Raw genomic sequence first — 16,389 nt, 5'->3', positions numbered from 1 at the left:
TACCTGTTTAAAATTATCATAAACGATACATATTTTTCTTTAAAATGAGATGTGATTCCCGTATCAGTTTAACATATCCAAAGTAAATTGAGCCATTGGTCAGTGCAAATTAGAAGCGTTTCAACTGCGAAAAAAACAATGATATTTTCAAGTACTGAATGGATTCGTTGTTTAAATTAACGTTCCACAGTGGGCGAGGAACTATATGAAGAAGTCTACTTGGAATTTGTGAAACGTGTAAAAAGTATATCTGTTTGATCCCGGGATCGTGCAAACCACGTATCACGCCGATAAAATGCTTTTGGGATTTGAGGACATGAATTTTCATTGGATTAAGAGAATGGGTCAGACAGCACTTGTGTCAGCACGCACATGGAGGGCCGAATTAACCATGTCGAGGCCCCTGGGCAAAGAGCAATCCGTAGCCGGCCCTTTTTAAACTTTCTAAAAAAAATGTTTCTCATAATTTTTTTATTACTATATTACGAAAAAGTTTACATATTTTTTTTGCATCCTTGCATCCATACACTTGAAATTAGTATCGGTGGTTTTTAGTGATTAACGCTTCTTAGAGTTCGTGTGACAAATAAGAATAATCACAGCAAAATAGACAAACTAGATTATAGTTGTTAATTTTGTATAATTTTAATTGGAAGGGTGGGTGCACCTTAATTTATGAATAGATTTCAATTAATAACCATAATATTCATCAACGCAAAGCAATTACATTTTTTACACAAGCATTGTAATATTTTCTGCATCCTTGGTTAGTCACCTTAAAATTGCCACCATAGCTGAGATCTATTAGGACGATATCATCTTCGGCCTGGATGATCGTCAGCCCAGTAGAGGCTAGTTTTCTTTAATCTAAACTGTAAAACATGATTTTACTCGTCAGTAAAATAAAAACATTGCTTAAAAGCTGCTTGCTTGCATAAATTCATATCTTTGTCTATATTTAATATAAATTGTAGTAAAACACTTAATCTACACACATTCAAAATATGACATGAAGGAAATAGGTCAAAAGTTTGATTAGTCTTTTTTATTTCGTATCACAACTAAATGTACGCAATGTTTATCAAGCAAAATTATGAATGTTTCTATTATATTCATACACGTATCAATATTACTTATATCAGTTTTAAATGAACACGGAACTGTTTCAGTACTACTTCTAATAAACATTATCGTTGTATTTTCAAATGCAAGAAATGCAATTTCTACGTATATTATTATTAGCAAAATCAATTCCCACGAACGGATCTTATACGATGGGAATGAATTAATACTCCTACCATTTAAAAAGGGTATCTAATAGCACGTTGCTGGCGTCCAATAGAATTGATTATACGATTGCTATCATGCACGAAACCTACCGAAAAAACAAAAGCGCTTAATACGGTGTTATTACGATATAAACAATTTGATCTGTAGCAACAATACGATTGCTATTGATGAAGCACAAAAAATATTTTAGTTCACATATCTATGTCGAGTGGTACAACAACTCTGTGATCTATGGTGTGGTCATAGAGTAGAATGTTAGTCTGTGGTGTGGTGGAAAGTGATGTCATTGGCCGTAACAGAGTGCTCCACTAGCTCTGTCACAGCTACTTTTGCTTTTTGTGTGAACATTATACATCCTGGATGAACACGTCATTCGTTTGGCATTCACTAATAACGAAATGACTATTCTTTTTTTAAAGCTAATAAGGTACACAAATCAATTATTATTTACTACACATACATTTAAACGTGAGCTAATTCATATGTTATAACTGTCAGATTTAATATTTTTAAAAATATATATCGTAAAAAGAACTTTAATGTCAACGGCATAAATACTAAAAGAGGAATAAGTAAGGATTTAAAATTAATGAATTTAAAAAGGATGTAGGTAAGATTGAGATTAAAGTGTACAATTTCACTTTTTAGAAAGACTTGGCAATAAAAAGTTAAACATTTTTTAGTTCCGGGTCATTGAAATTCTACTTCAATAGGTTTTATTCGCCGTTTGCTCTGGACGACGTACGTACGGATTATCGTTGTATTTTATTAGCCGTAGTATTTCCGGACTTTGGAATATCTTAAAACAAATAAATCATTATCATACGAGGAAAATACACATTTAACTTTGCTCTTTAGTTCCTTAATGAATAATATTTAAAGTAACGAACCGATTTTTAATTAATTAATTCCAACTCAACTAATTAAAAAAAAGTTAATTTATTTGATTTATAATTTATTAGCTGTTAAGCTCATTCCAACCATTTAATAAAATATTCACGTAAGCAGATATTTTAACCTACTTACATACTTTAGCTATAAATCTGAAAAGTAGTACCATAAACAGAGAATATTTCGATTTAAATGTCTGTAATGTGAAACATGGCTGGCGGCATCGACTGCGCGCCGTTCCGTTGGACGTCAAGTTAAGATTGTGATTGTTGTTGGGGGCATTCGAGCCGGTGAGCCGGTGTCGGTGATTAAGGTGGCTTCCTGCGCTCGTAATAGCCGAGGTGATGGCGCGGGCTACAGCGCGCCGGACGCGGACGGCCTCACGGAAGGTCGACTGCCTCTCTCGCCGCCCGCGCTCCCGCACCTCTTGCACGCCCTCACTCGACCGCTACGTGGAATTTATATAATTGCCTTCAATTAAAACGAGAATTTCATCCAGCGCATGTTCCATCTTCCCATGACAGACGTGACGTGACGTGACGGATACGAGGCTGACAAATTCGTTAGATGGACGCCGAGTGTTTTATCAGATCGGTCACGTGAGCGAATTTTTGCTACCTACTACACACATCCGTCGCTAAATAACCGCATGGGCATGGAAGGTCATCGTCGATGAGTGCGTGCCATGAATGGAGTGAGTCGTGCGCGACACCGTCCATTCAATGAGATCCTTCATTCTAACTTTTGTCTTACGTAACGCTTGTTCATACACTAGATATATTGTTACATTCAAATATTATATTACGATGTCAGTGTCACATTTTTTATAACCGAAACAACACATCAACTTACGGTTTTTTTAGTGCTGCGAAGTAGAGTATGTTAATATAATGTTCGTTTCATCATTAAAACATTTTGAAATGTTTTTGCACAGTTAAAGATATATATTTATCAGAATATATTGTATTACGAACACGCATCCGTTTGATTTTTAACCAATTCACTTTTTCATCGTATTTCCTGCTGACACTCAAACATCCATGTGTTAATTTGTCATGTTACCACACATGTTTACATCCCAAATGTTGCAAAAAATTGAGTATCCGCGAAAACCGGCGCGACGCGCAGTTCATGTTGTTTTTGTTTATTTCTAAGAAAGAGCATTAGCAGAATTCTCGGAGCGCGGATAACGAATGCTTTATATTTTTTTATCATCGGATCGACAGAGTACGTAATATGTTTACATAGATAGTCTAAATAGTAGTTCTATGCGTTGCCTTTATCTGGGTCTCACATCCGGCATAATAGTGTGCCTAACGCGACTTTCAGTACTGGGACAGTTATCACACGGTTTGGGCACACACTGAGATAGTAATTTTAGACAAACAACTCTCTTATGAACCGCTTATCGGTTCTCATACTCGCGAAAGATAATACGTGTTCAAAACAATACTATTTATCGTTGTTAAGTAACCAGACAATTTATTTCGTAATATACTCGTGTATATGTAACGTTAATTGTCGAAGCTTAAATATATTTAAAAAGAATTACGATTAAAATGAGACTGATAACTTCATTTGACTTCAGAAGGAAGTTCAAAGATAACAAAATATTTTGAGAAAACAATCGAAAGATAATAAATAGCGCCACAGTGGATCTCATTGTCACGTATTAAGTTATGTATAAAAATTATAATAATAAATTAATTAATTATGTTGATGTCTCAAAAACTTTGGTGCTAACAATAAAATGCGTGTAGGATTAACTTTGTCTTGTTTATTTATCCTTACGAACACGTCTTATTTCAGTCACAGTAAACCATTATTTTTTATATTAATCTAAAATAAATACAAGATTCTTTGAAGGAAGTCAGTGAGATGAATAGTATGTTTAAAGTTATATTAATTTTGCTGTTTTAATCTGCATTGTAAAATAGAATAAAAAAAAGGATTAAAAGTTATAATTAAACAGATATAGATAATATGATTAATAAAATTTCATATGTGTGAAGTGTAACAAATTTCGATTATCTTGAAATAACTTTCTATGAAGTTTGTTAAATGTTTTACATTAAGAAAGTGTAATGATATGAAAGTCTTTCTAAATCACTGGCAGTCATTAAACGTTAATTGTATAGTTGTAGATAATACTGTCAATAGGATCACTGGTTGCGGTCGCAGCTCGGGCCGAGGCGGATGGAAAGCGGAGGCGAAGGCTTCCGCTCGACCGACGCGGGCGCACCGCCTCCAGAATAACAAACGAAACCTGATTTCTATCGAGGCCCACGTTCATAAACACTTTACAATCAAAACATTTTTTTCGAATCTTATTTGAGTAGGCATTGCGCTCTATATACACGCGGATATTGAATTAGTTTTGTTTATTAAGTCTAAACAGCCCACGTTGTCATTTATGGTATAACACTTATATGGGCTTGTATAAAATGGAACAATGAATCTGACTCATCCACACCTACCAGTGGAAATGCCATATTGACGGCTCCTTATTGTATTATTTATAAAATAAAACTTTGTAAGTATATATTTATCGTTTCTACTTTCTAAAGTTCTAAGCCATAGAAAACCCACGTTTTATGTCTGCTTTTTATACTAATTTATTCATAAATGGAACACGATAAATTTCCATTTAAAAATGAAGTAACAGGATTCTTATACTACGAAAACCAGAATGATATAATCACATTGTGTACGTTCCTGGATGTAACCTTTAGCATTCCGTGAAACGAAGCCTTGCCTCAATTGGTTGTCAATGGTGTCGTTTTCACATGGTATACCTATTTAGTCAGGCCATTGTTCTTAAATGGTATCGTGTAACTCATCAACGCTTCCTTTGCGTGTTAAAGGCGAGGAGATAAATCGAGATATTTGCTTTTAATGAATATTTTATGAAACTAAGTAATTTATAATTATAATTTAGTTATATGTGTGACATTTTGTGTGGTCCCTTACTAAATTTGAAACGAATAAATCATTCGTTCTCGATAGAAAATTGTGAAGCGATAAAAAAACAATACTTCCTGTATGTTTTCTCCTTACCGTTAACTGAACAAAAAATATAACGATCCGGATGCAGATTCTTTAAAAAAAAAAAACATTTCAAACACATGTCAGCCCAATGTTCCGGTTGGAATAAAACTTTAAGTGGTTTGCGAATTCGTAAAGATTAAATTCACAATAATTTTAAATTTGATGATGTTTGAAAAAAAAAATGTAGTTATATTTATCGGTAAAATTAGAGTGTTCATATAATTATTACAATATTGATTACAATCAATAAAATAGAATATCTGATAATTATTATCAAAAATGAACTTAAAATGATTAAAAATAACTTTAAATGGAATATTATTTATTATTTATGTTAAATAGTAATATATTAGTACATATACGTGCTAAATAAGCTTTAATAACTAAATTGTTATTAATAATAATTAAATTATATTATATTTCCATAAAATGAAATAAAAAGGATGTTCAAAATATGCAATCTTTAATCAGTGAATTAAATAGGTAGTTGTCTTAAATATTAATTATTTTGAAAGTTAGTTTACTATAATTAAACTAACTATAACATATTTTGTGTTGTATTGAAAATATTATTATTACTAGTTAGTTTTGAAAGTGTGTTAATAATATAATTATTACATTGCTCTATTTACCTAAAGTAGTCAAACGAGACAAGAGTAGTACACATGAAATTGGCTTGTTATGTATCTGAGGTTTTTATTAAAATTACACACCTAACAAAAAAAACAATTTACGTTTTTTTTTAATATGATAAATACAGATAAAAATATTATTATTTCTTCGTGACTCTACAATGATTCAATCATATTGCAATTCTTTTTTTATTTAAATATAAGAAATTAAATTCGTTAAATGTGAAAAATTATTTACCACCAAAGGATGATTCAGTGCAATCGTTATTTCATTGAAGTGACTCTCAGAAATGAAATGGAAATTTAAGAGCAATTGTTATGCGGTTGGCGCTTGCATCTGGACAATAGAAGAACTAACCTCAGGTAGAGATCATTTTTTGTATGACTAACTTGTGACGTCCATTCACTCGCGATCTGGTTTATGAATTAATATTTAATATTTACAACGTATGCTGGTCTACATTTTAGATTGTATCTTATTATTGAAGATGGTTCATCAAATCTTTTACCGTAATGGGAGTAGAGTAGGAGTAGGTACCCTTATCTCTGTTATTGTAGTATTCATGTTAATATATTTATACTTTGATTATATTTTAAATAGTTTTTACTATCATAACGGATATGAAACTTAATTTTGTTAGGAGGTTTTTTAAGTTTTTAATTGCTAAGACGTATCTGTCTCTATCAAAATTCGTCGTTGGTTGTAGTCCCTTAAATCATGATGACAACATCTCGTATGGCGTAACGTTATCGCTCGTCCTTGACACAGAGACGCCGCGTGCACAACACGCCTTATTGTCGTTGCAACCTTGCGAAAATTATACTCGCGTATACCTATTACCACTGCGATAACATGTCGCCGGCCGCTTCGCGTCTTCCTCGCGCACCCGGATATTTGTGTCATGAACAACATTTCGCATGATGCTCAAGATGTCTCATTTGGCTATCGAGAGATCTGAATGGAGTCGTATTTTCACGTTCTCTACCACTGAACGAGGGTAGTGTAGTTGCAGGACGAAAGTGGGCGGCGTGGTTCGACTCTTACCGACCGGAAACCTAATTCCCGGATGCGGCCGCGCGGGGATCTCACCGGAAGCTCGATAAACGAGCACATCCGCTGCCGTCGCCCGCGCCGCAAAATTTGGCACCGCGAGCGTTCGCAGCCCGCTTCCGGCCCCCGCCCCCCTTGCCGTCCCCGTTCGCCTGCGAAAATAGCGGCCGACCGCTTCGTGTACGCGGTTCATTCAGTATGGCCGCCTTCCATTCATAAAAAGGCGAAGTGCGCGCGGAGGGACGCGCGGCGGCGGGGTGCGGCTCTCCGCCGGCCCGCTCCCGCGCCCGACGCCAGTGCGGAATGTGCCAGCGAACGGAACGGTCGTTTCGTTGGAGCGTAGCGCTAACGCTCCCGGTTTTCCATTAAAATGTGTATAAGGATAAGTGCAGTGAATCCGCACGAGTTCGGAACGGTTACGAAAATCGCCGTCATCGAGATCAGGAGTAGAAATCAACGAAGAACTTCACCGAGGAAGTGAGTAGCGGCCATATTGCAGTGATAACCGCGCGGCGGGCGGACGAGAATCGAGGCCGGTGCGTGGGCCGCCCCCCGCCCGCGCCAGGTGCCACTCCGAACCGCGCCGGTCTTATGAGCCTTCCCGTGGATTTGCGCGGCCAAAATTCGGTGGTTCTACCGTATTTTTGTGTGTCAGTGAGCCTACCGGCGCGGTTTCGGTCCGGCACTATCGGCCTAGCGTAGATGCTCAGTGTAGTGAGTGGGGCCAATCGGCCCGAGTGCCCTTGTGAGATGTGTGTAGGAGACGTGTGACCGTGGAACGTCTGCTTCGTAAGTACTCGCACGACGTCATTCCATATCCAGGATGTGACGAGTCGCGGCGGATTTGTCCGGCGAGATTTTATAACTCTCGTACCATACGTAGGTAGTAATCAGTCCGATCGCGAAAAAAATTAAGCAAACATGAATGATGAGGCGTCGCGCCGCGCCTGGCGACCGTCGAGTGTGGCTAGCGCCGTCACATACCGTCACACGTGTGCACCTCGCGCGGCCACCGCTCCGCGCACTGCCACTTGCCAGCGAGGCCTCCTCGCTAACAAGTTTAATAGGAGAGCTTTCGTTTACGATGCCACTTCAAAATCATTAGAACGAAATAACAACCACCTTCAACTTCGAAGAGGGCGCTCACAAACTTTCGTGAACTAGCCCGTCCCCGAAGGCACAAACTTTTAAGTACTAGACGAGGTAGAGTCTTATAAGTCGTAGAGAACCGTATCTCGTTTCAGTAACGTTTAATACGATGATAAATTTTATTACATATTTTGATCGTTTTATTGAGAATTATTATAGCAACAGCGAGAACAATTTCGACAACGTTTGATAACTCAACGCAGATAAGAATAAAAATGTATTGTAAACAATACACAACCCTTATCATTTAACAAACTTTACGACGTTAAACGCATTTAGACTAAACAAAATGAAGTCGTGGAATATATGTATATACATAGAAAAATATTATTCTTTCTAAAGTACTCATAATGTATGTAACTCATACATTCAATCCCCATAACATTTATATTATATTCTAATGAAAGCCTGAAGCATATCAAGCTCAGGTTATTAGTACGATATTTTGGAAATACATAAATATTCATAGAGTCTTTATAAATATCGCCTCATTCCATTCTTCTTTCTAAAATGAATTAATAAAATCCACTATGTACAGGAAAATTGAGAATTTATGATTTATATTATTCTAATATTTTAAACATATCATAATTTTTAACTCATAATACATAGATTATTCTTGCTTTTAAAATGTCGGATGTTTTTTAAAAGCATTTAAAAGGTAATACTATAGGAAATTGTTATATTGCTAATAGCTTGTGTTCAAATAACTGTCTAATATTATTACTAACAGAAAAATCAAATGCATAGAGATATTATTAAAACCGGTTCAATTGTTTAATTTATACACATGTACTACTATTATATTGCTACTGACTGGTTAAATGAAACACAAAATTTAAATAAGTTATAACAATTAGAATTATAAGCTAATTCATTTTGCTAAGATATAAAAAAAATACTAAGACAAATGCGAAGGTACTACTCAATAAAAAAAACTTGTACGTATGTAATACCAATAATTAATTAATTTAATTTCGATTCATTAGTGTAGTCGCGACACTATTTTATCTCAGATAGACAGACGCTCATGGTAGCCAGATGCCTGTCATAGATTACATATATGTAAATATTTCTGACATTATTAATTTAATCGTAGCAATATTAATCAACAAACTGCTTATATGTTTCAACACGCACGTTAGCATTCACAAGATGACATCGGAATTATTCATTCTTGTTTCCCATAAAAATATATCTTAACAGAATATTCATATCTAATTTATATAGTGATGTAAACTTTAATAAATAAATAATATGTACGACCTCAATTATGTAATACATTTTATCTTCAATATATATACTAATTTTGGAAGCGACTTTGCTTTCGATATTCTCCGACATAATATAGTCGATTCTATTTCTATGCAAAAAAACACGTGGAATGATTGCTTTTGTTGATTTGTTTAAAAAACAAACCAATATACATTCGCATGTAAATAATACTATTATTAGATATAGCGTATAACCTTTTTGATTCATTTGCTTCACATAAATATAGTACATTATTGTTATATATGTTTTAGGGATAATTAATGTATTTATGTACACAACTGGATTATTTCATGTTGTAATCTAATATACAAGTTTGAAGAAATATTAAAGAGAAGATAAATTATAGAACTGAAAACATTTTTTCAAAACATATTTTCTCTTAATCAATTAATAAGTGATTGTATTCCTATACCAACCTTATAGACTACACGAAACACACCATACATTACATTAAATTTAATAAAAATAATAAAAAATTAAGACTCAGCTCGAAAAGTATTCGAATATATTAACAAATACTTTAATATTATCTTCTAACACTTTATATATATAAATTTAGCATTCACATGTTATTTATTTTAGTATCATTGTTTACAAAAGATTATGAATTAAAGTCGTCAATTAATATACTTGTATTTTATAATTGATTGTTCATTAAACGAAATCGAAAGAGAAAGTCATTAAGTATTTTGTATTTACATTGATTTGTACTTTTATATACAACCGTAAAAAGTATTATTCAGAATATAACGAAAGTAAAAGTTATTGAGAGTATCACTTTTACAGCTACCGAAACATTTTTTGAAAGCGTTTGGTAACTGGATTCAACTCACTAATGTAACTTATTTTCAATCAGCATTAGCAACTTATTGGTTTATAGGCTAATTTAGAGGACGTACGGTTTTTCGAAATTATCCTAATTATTGTCACAGAAGCGAGCGGGCATATTACTTGTAAGCTATGTTCTGACGATAAACATTAAGTTTATTATGATATTGTTTGTAAAAAAAATATAATTCGTAGACGGGTGATGAAATGGTTTAAATTGAAATATAAGTTGAATGTAAATATAAAGCGGTATTATATGTTTTAGTGCTGTAAAGTATGTATGCTATATAATGTTTAATATACTCACTCCATTATTAACTTAGCCTTAGAAGATTATAAAAAAACATCAAAAAACAATATTACAAATTCCTTTACGAAACCCTGTACATAACTCTGTATGTATAGTAGATATATAATCTTTTTTTAAACAGTAAATTTGAAAAACAAATACATTTTAGTTTACTGTTTAAGAAAAAAAATATTAGCAAGGACGATTTGAACTTAAAATCATAACAAATAAATTACCAACTTTAAATCCATATATATAGGCATATGCGAACAGTGTTATTAATATACATATATAATTAATAACAGATAAGAAAAAAACAATACGAAGTGGTACTTTAATATTACAAAATCTCGGAAAAAAAATGTTTTATTGCCTTGCTCTATGTATGCTTAATTTAATATACATACGTCCATTTACCATATACATAGTATTTTAGTTTGGTTAGGCATATTATCGAACTAACAACAGACTACACCGTATGTATCTTGTATCCATAGGAATAATAATCGTAGCGTGTTTTTACATTTATAACAAATCTTACCTTTCCAATACAGTTAACTACGTTTGGTCGTATCTGTAGATACCTCATAAAGGAGACGATAGCTATGAATATCAGAAGTAAAAATTGACGAACTGGAAATAAGTCGTACAAATATCTCTCACATAAACGTATCTTTCTGTTACATTTCGTAGAATGGAGAGGTCATCTTAAACTTGTAAGAAAATTGATAAAAAGTAGATATCTAGAACAGGATAAACGATTGTAGAATAGCTAAACTATATACTCAGTAATTTTAAACGGGAATGAAACGTGCGAGTACAAAAAACTGATGTATTTTCCTCCTGCGTGCATTGTATTAACGTATGTGTTTATTTTTTCTAAGGTGGGGACGATGAGGGAACAGGAAGGCGACGGCCCAGAGAGCCGTTAGCCGGACTCGATGGACGAGTATGGCGGGCCGGCGGCGCCGCCCCGGCCGCCCAAGCCGGCGGCGCGCGTGCACCGAGCGGGCGCGACAGGCGGCGGGGGCGCGGGCGCGGGCGGCGCGCGCCAGCCCGCCGTGTCGCTGCTGCGGCCGCGGCCCGAGGCCGAGCGCGAGCGCAACGCGTACGTGGAGGCCCCGCGCCGCGCGCCCCCCGCGCCGCCCCACCGACACGCGGCGTCGCAGCCGCTCAAGCCGGTGACCGCCCAGCCAGCCGCCGACAAGAGGCGCACGCCGCTCGCGACGGACTCGATCGTGTGCGAGAACTGCGGCCGCTGCCGCTGCGAGCAGTGCGCGCGGCCGCGTCCGCTGCCCTCGCGCTGGCTGTGCGGCTCGTGCCTGTGCAGCGCGGAGGCCTGCGTCGACTACGCGTCGTGCATGTGCTGCGCGAAGGCGCTGTTCTACCACTGCGGGAGCGGCGAGGAGGAGGCTAGCGAGCCGTGCGCGTGCGGGCCGCGGCTGGCGTGCGTGGCGGCGCTGGCGGTGCCGCTGCCGTGCCTGTGGCTGTACTGGCCGCTGCGCGGGTGCGCGGCGGCGGGTGCGACCGCGTACGCGCGCTGCCGCCGCGCCGGCTGCCGCTGCCCCGAGCCGCCGCCGCTCTCCAGTATTATCTAGTCCCGCCGCGCGCCCGCGTTGTACAAATATTTATTGGCGAGCGGAGAGCTCCGGACCGCGCGGGGGTGGACTCAGTGATCGCTGTGCCTGGTCCGAGTGAGTGGTGAGGGCGCGGGGCCGGCGAGGACGAGCGCCCCGCGCCGCGAGTGATCGTCTTGTAAATATAGTCGTATAGTGTGAATGTACGTGAACGTGAACGTGTCGCCCGAACGCCGAAAGTCTCAAATTTTCTTGAGACCGAAACGTGTCATAAGAAAACGCTAACATTAGTATTTTGGATTCCACACAAATCCAGAGAAGATTAAGAAATGAGATATAAAGCATACTTATTAAGATGTAGATAATTTACCATTTATTTATTAACTGAATTTGTATTTATTTGTAAATAAAACGACAACATTATATTATAAATACGAATGTTTACTACAATATTTGTTTTCTTTTTGTCACTAAAACCTAAAACGACGTGTAAAAAGTAAAAAAATGTCAAGTGTTCATTCCATGGCTGTATATATATGAAAAATACGAGCTACGTGAAGTAAATCGAAGTCGAATAATATGTTCTATACTATAAAATTAAATTCCACACTGCTTACTATAAAGATAAATATATGCCATTTTGGGTGTTATTTTTTTAAACACTCGTCAACTCTGTATTACTTCTTTGTTTTGTTTTTAATATTTTTTTTATATATTTAAAATTCATAGTTGCCACGGATTTATATTTTTGAAACACAATATAAAATCTCTAATTTCTTAAATAAATTTATTGCAAATGTATCCGTCGTCATTTTTTTACTAACGAAAGGTGTAATCAATTAATCTTCGTTTGAAGTCTCCGTTGATATAATCGAATAGCTACAATAGTGAAATATTAAAGACGCATATGTGTCGGTATATAAATAGTGGTTCGTTTATGAGTTGGCAGGAGGAAGTGAGGCGCGCCGCTTCCTTCGGCGCGCAGGATGCACCTCCTGTCTCACTCTTCCTTCCTTCGCTCCATGTTTATCTGATGCCTGGAATGCATTCCGAAAATATACGCTCATAATTTTATGCTACTATTTTTCTATTTATCTAACCGTACTATTACAAATTGCCGTGACGTGAAATCAATGTAGAGGCTAACAATATTACAAATTATTTAAATCCTGTTTTATTGCAATATTTCATATTTTATATCCACGTTTAAACATACTTATTCATAAGCTTACGACATCGGTACAATTTAAATAGTTCAAAAAATAGCAATACAAAAACTAACGCTAGTAATATGTGTTGTTTTAAATTTAGTTCGTGGAGACTATTTACAAGATTTACTTGAGTACGTACTTAGCTGGATCGTTTAAATGGGGACAACAGATGTCGACAAGCCGCCGACAGCGTTTGATGGGCGGATGAACTCTGGCATGGGATAAAAGGCAACTATCGCTTATAGGACATATTAGAGACGTAATAAGATAAACATTTGAAAAAAAAAACAAAGTTCCACTTTGTAGTTTTTGTTTGTAAATTATGTCGTCATAGCTAAGGTACGTATTTGAGAACGTAAAGTGCAGATGTGTCATGCCTAACCCTACATTGTATAGACGATGCCTCGAACCCGCTCTCGATATATTTAGGTTTTGCTGTACGTTGTGAGCATTTCTCGTATAGGACGCCTATTTATTTTCAGCGTGCGTAAGCGCACCACATCGAGAATTTTAATGCTCGATATTTGCAAGTATACAGGATCCTCGCGCTATGTCTCCGAATAGACACCACGACATTTCTGTTTACTCAAAAGCAAATGTGTCTAGCTGATGTATTACAATAGATAAACCTGTTTGCTCATACTGAATTCATGTTTTAGATTAAGAAAAAAATAATCTCCCGTATAAAATATGTTGGCCCCACGGATCTTTTGACCTATGCTTCGTGGAAGATGAATTATTCGTGTCATTGCGAGGCAGATTCGAGATTTGTGTGAGCTCGGGGCGATGGAGGTGCGTCGTGGCGCTTGTATTCGTAAACACGCTATTTCACTGTCAAATCTTGCTATTTATCGATCGCATTCCTTGACCTGTGCCCCGTGATGCATGATGCAGTGGCACTCTGATTGTTCGATGCTCGGTGAATAATACTCTACTTCGTTTTATACGATAATAAAGGGGTTACCTTTATATTCTTATCCCGTTGTTATATAATCGAATGTGCTCTGTTATTTATATAGATAAATATAATGCAAGCGATATGAGTATGTTTTCATAACAAGGAATGTCTTATTGTATTTAAAAAACCTCTTATGATAGTATGTTCGTGTAATAATTTTATTTTACACAAAAAAAACTTAATTACTGTCAATGCAATTAATGCAATCTTAAATAGGTACTGCAAGCATAAAATTGCCGTAAAACTTTATTTAATATCTGTACAAGTTCACGACGTGCAATATTTTGATAAATAAGTATTCTATTAATAAAGTAGCCATTATCATCTGACGCCTCAGTCACGTAGCCAGCGGGTCTGCGAAATACTCTATCCGGTAGCAATACGCTTAGAATTTAAATAAAATTAAACAGTATGTAATTTCTTGTGAATTACTATGAAATTTTCCTATGGAATTTTCTGGATCCGTATGAATAGAAGGAAAGAAGATTAGGTACGAATTTTGGTTATATTGCCGCCTTACTTAAGCTTTGTGTCCCTTACAACACTTTCATATCAAATTTAGCATTAGAATTCTACTGAAATGTATCATTACCTAATTTGGCAATTTTATTTTGTAAATAGTTTAGTGACACTTAACAGTAATATTTTTATAATAATAAAGGTTTTTAAAAAATAATCGATTATTACCAGAAATATTTTTGGTACAATTATAAATGACCTGAAACTGTGTTTAATAGCAATTTAACGATTACTGAGACGCGTTCAGTACTTACGAGACGTTAGTAGGGGCTCTGAAGAATTCGGTGGTAGTTACTTCGCATCATCTGCAGCAATGGTGCAGCAGATAAGACAGGTCATCGCGCAGGAAGCGGCTCTTCAAACGAGCTACCGAAGCGATGATAACGAGTTGAGCAAACGCGCCGTCCGTACTCATTCCGTTGCTAACCTATCTCAAGACCGAAATTAAACAATTAGACCGCTTGCCACGCCGAATCGTGCGTAATCTATTGCTCTGTTAGTTGATCTTAATAAGCGCAATAGACTACTTGAATGTTGAGATGACTCCGAGTTCAATGCGAATACGAAACACCTGTCGGTGTCAATTCGAGTTCAATTCCCCATTTTGTTCCATTATCATTTATCTTCGTAGAAGTATATACGAAGGATTAATTAAATACTGTTTAACCTTCGGATGAACCTCATCGCTAGTTTCTATTTTTAACGCTTAACCTTGACCAGCGCTTGATTGTGCCATCTTAGGGAAATGCCTGAAGATTAAAGTCGAGGTGTCGGTTTTACGACTCGCGACGAAGTAGATTGATGGGACATAAATTGACACATTATTGGAGATAAGACACAATTGCCGCTTTAATGAATCATTGTACGGCGGGTAGGACTGTCGCATGTAACAGATCGGCGTTTCTGGAAAGATGATTGAATAACATAAGATGCGTGTTAGAGGTAGCCGGCGGTAGGGTTAGGAACGTTTATTCGTCTCCCATTTAAAATTCCTGGCGTCAAGCGGGCACATAAACAGTGTCCGCTCAACGAAACCATAAATCGATTCATTCATACGACGTTTCGCTTCATCAATCAATCGTCTATAAATAAAAGATGAAAACGCGGCACGGGTGAGGCGGCTTCCACTTCGAATTCTGACGTCAGATACAATGGATGGAGATTTTTTTCTTATTCAACTTTATATCTATTCTAAAGAAAAATTACATTATACAGAATTCATAAATAAGAAACAAGTTTCTTGCCTATGGACGGCAAGTGCAACTTGAATATATCTTAACGGTCTTTTTTGTTCTCATTTCGTAGTAGCGATAAATCTACCTCGATATCCTGGCAAGCTGAATACGAACTAGTCAGTTCGAATTTACAGAATAAGTACTACGTATCTAACATAACATTTATTCAATATGAAGATATCAATAAGATAACAACTTTATTTAAAGGAATAAAACCCGAGCACACTACATTCGTCGCAATTAAATATTTACATAAACTCTAGGTTGGCTTAAAATAACTCATTATTTGTAATTGTAGTTATTCGTTCAGATAATATTCATGCATTATACATTGTATACGATTTTCTTAATAAAAATGAAACAATAATGAATCATTAATACGTCGAATACAATGTAAATGAGAACAGTTACGACAAATTTGTAAAGCGTTATATTG

General features: G+C 36.4%; 1 protein-coding gene across 3 annotated transcripts in view; it reads left to right on the top strand.

Moving 5' to 3' along the window:
* LOC124544333 (protein sprouty) overlaps positions 1-12,829 on the top strand; it is a 38,571-nt gene extending 25,742 nt beyond the window's left edge. For 2 of the 3 annotated variants that reach the window (XM_047122837.1, XM_047122835.1), the window contains exon 3: positions 11,338-12,829. In XM_047122837.1, coding sequence (XP_046978793.1) covers positions 11,395-12,051 — 657 coding nt within the window. In that variant the 5' untranslated portion in view covers positions 11,338-11,394 and the 3' untranslated portion in view covers positions 12,052-12,829. Of the gene's footprint in view, positions 1-7,142; positions 7,390-11,337 lie in introns of those variants that run through there. The other variant, XM_047122834.1, reaches the window with a different exon arrangement.
* Positions 12,830-16,389: the final 3,560 nt, after the last annotated feature.

The sequence above is a fragment of the Vanessa cardui genome, chromosome 4 (genome assembly GCF_905220365.1).
Source record: "Vanessa cardui chromosome 4, ilVanCard2.1, whole genome shotgun sequence".
Taxonomy (NCBI): domain Eukaryota; kingdom Metazoa; phylum Arthropoda; class Insecta; order Lepidoptera; family Nymphalidae; genus Vanessa; species Vanessa cardui.
This window is presented reverse-complemented; position numbering and strand designations above follow the sequence as displayed.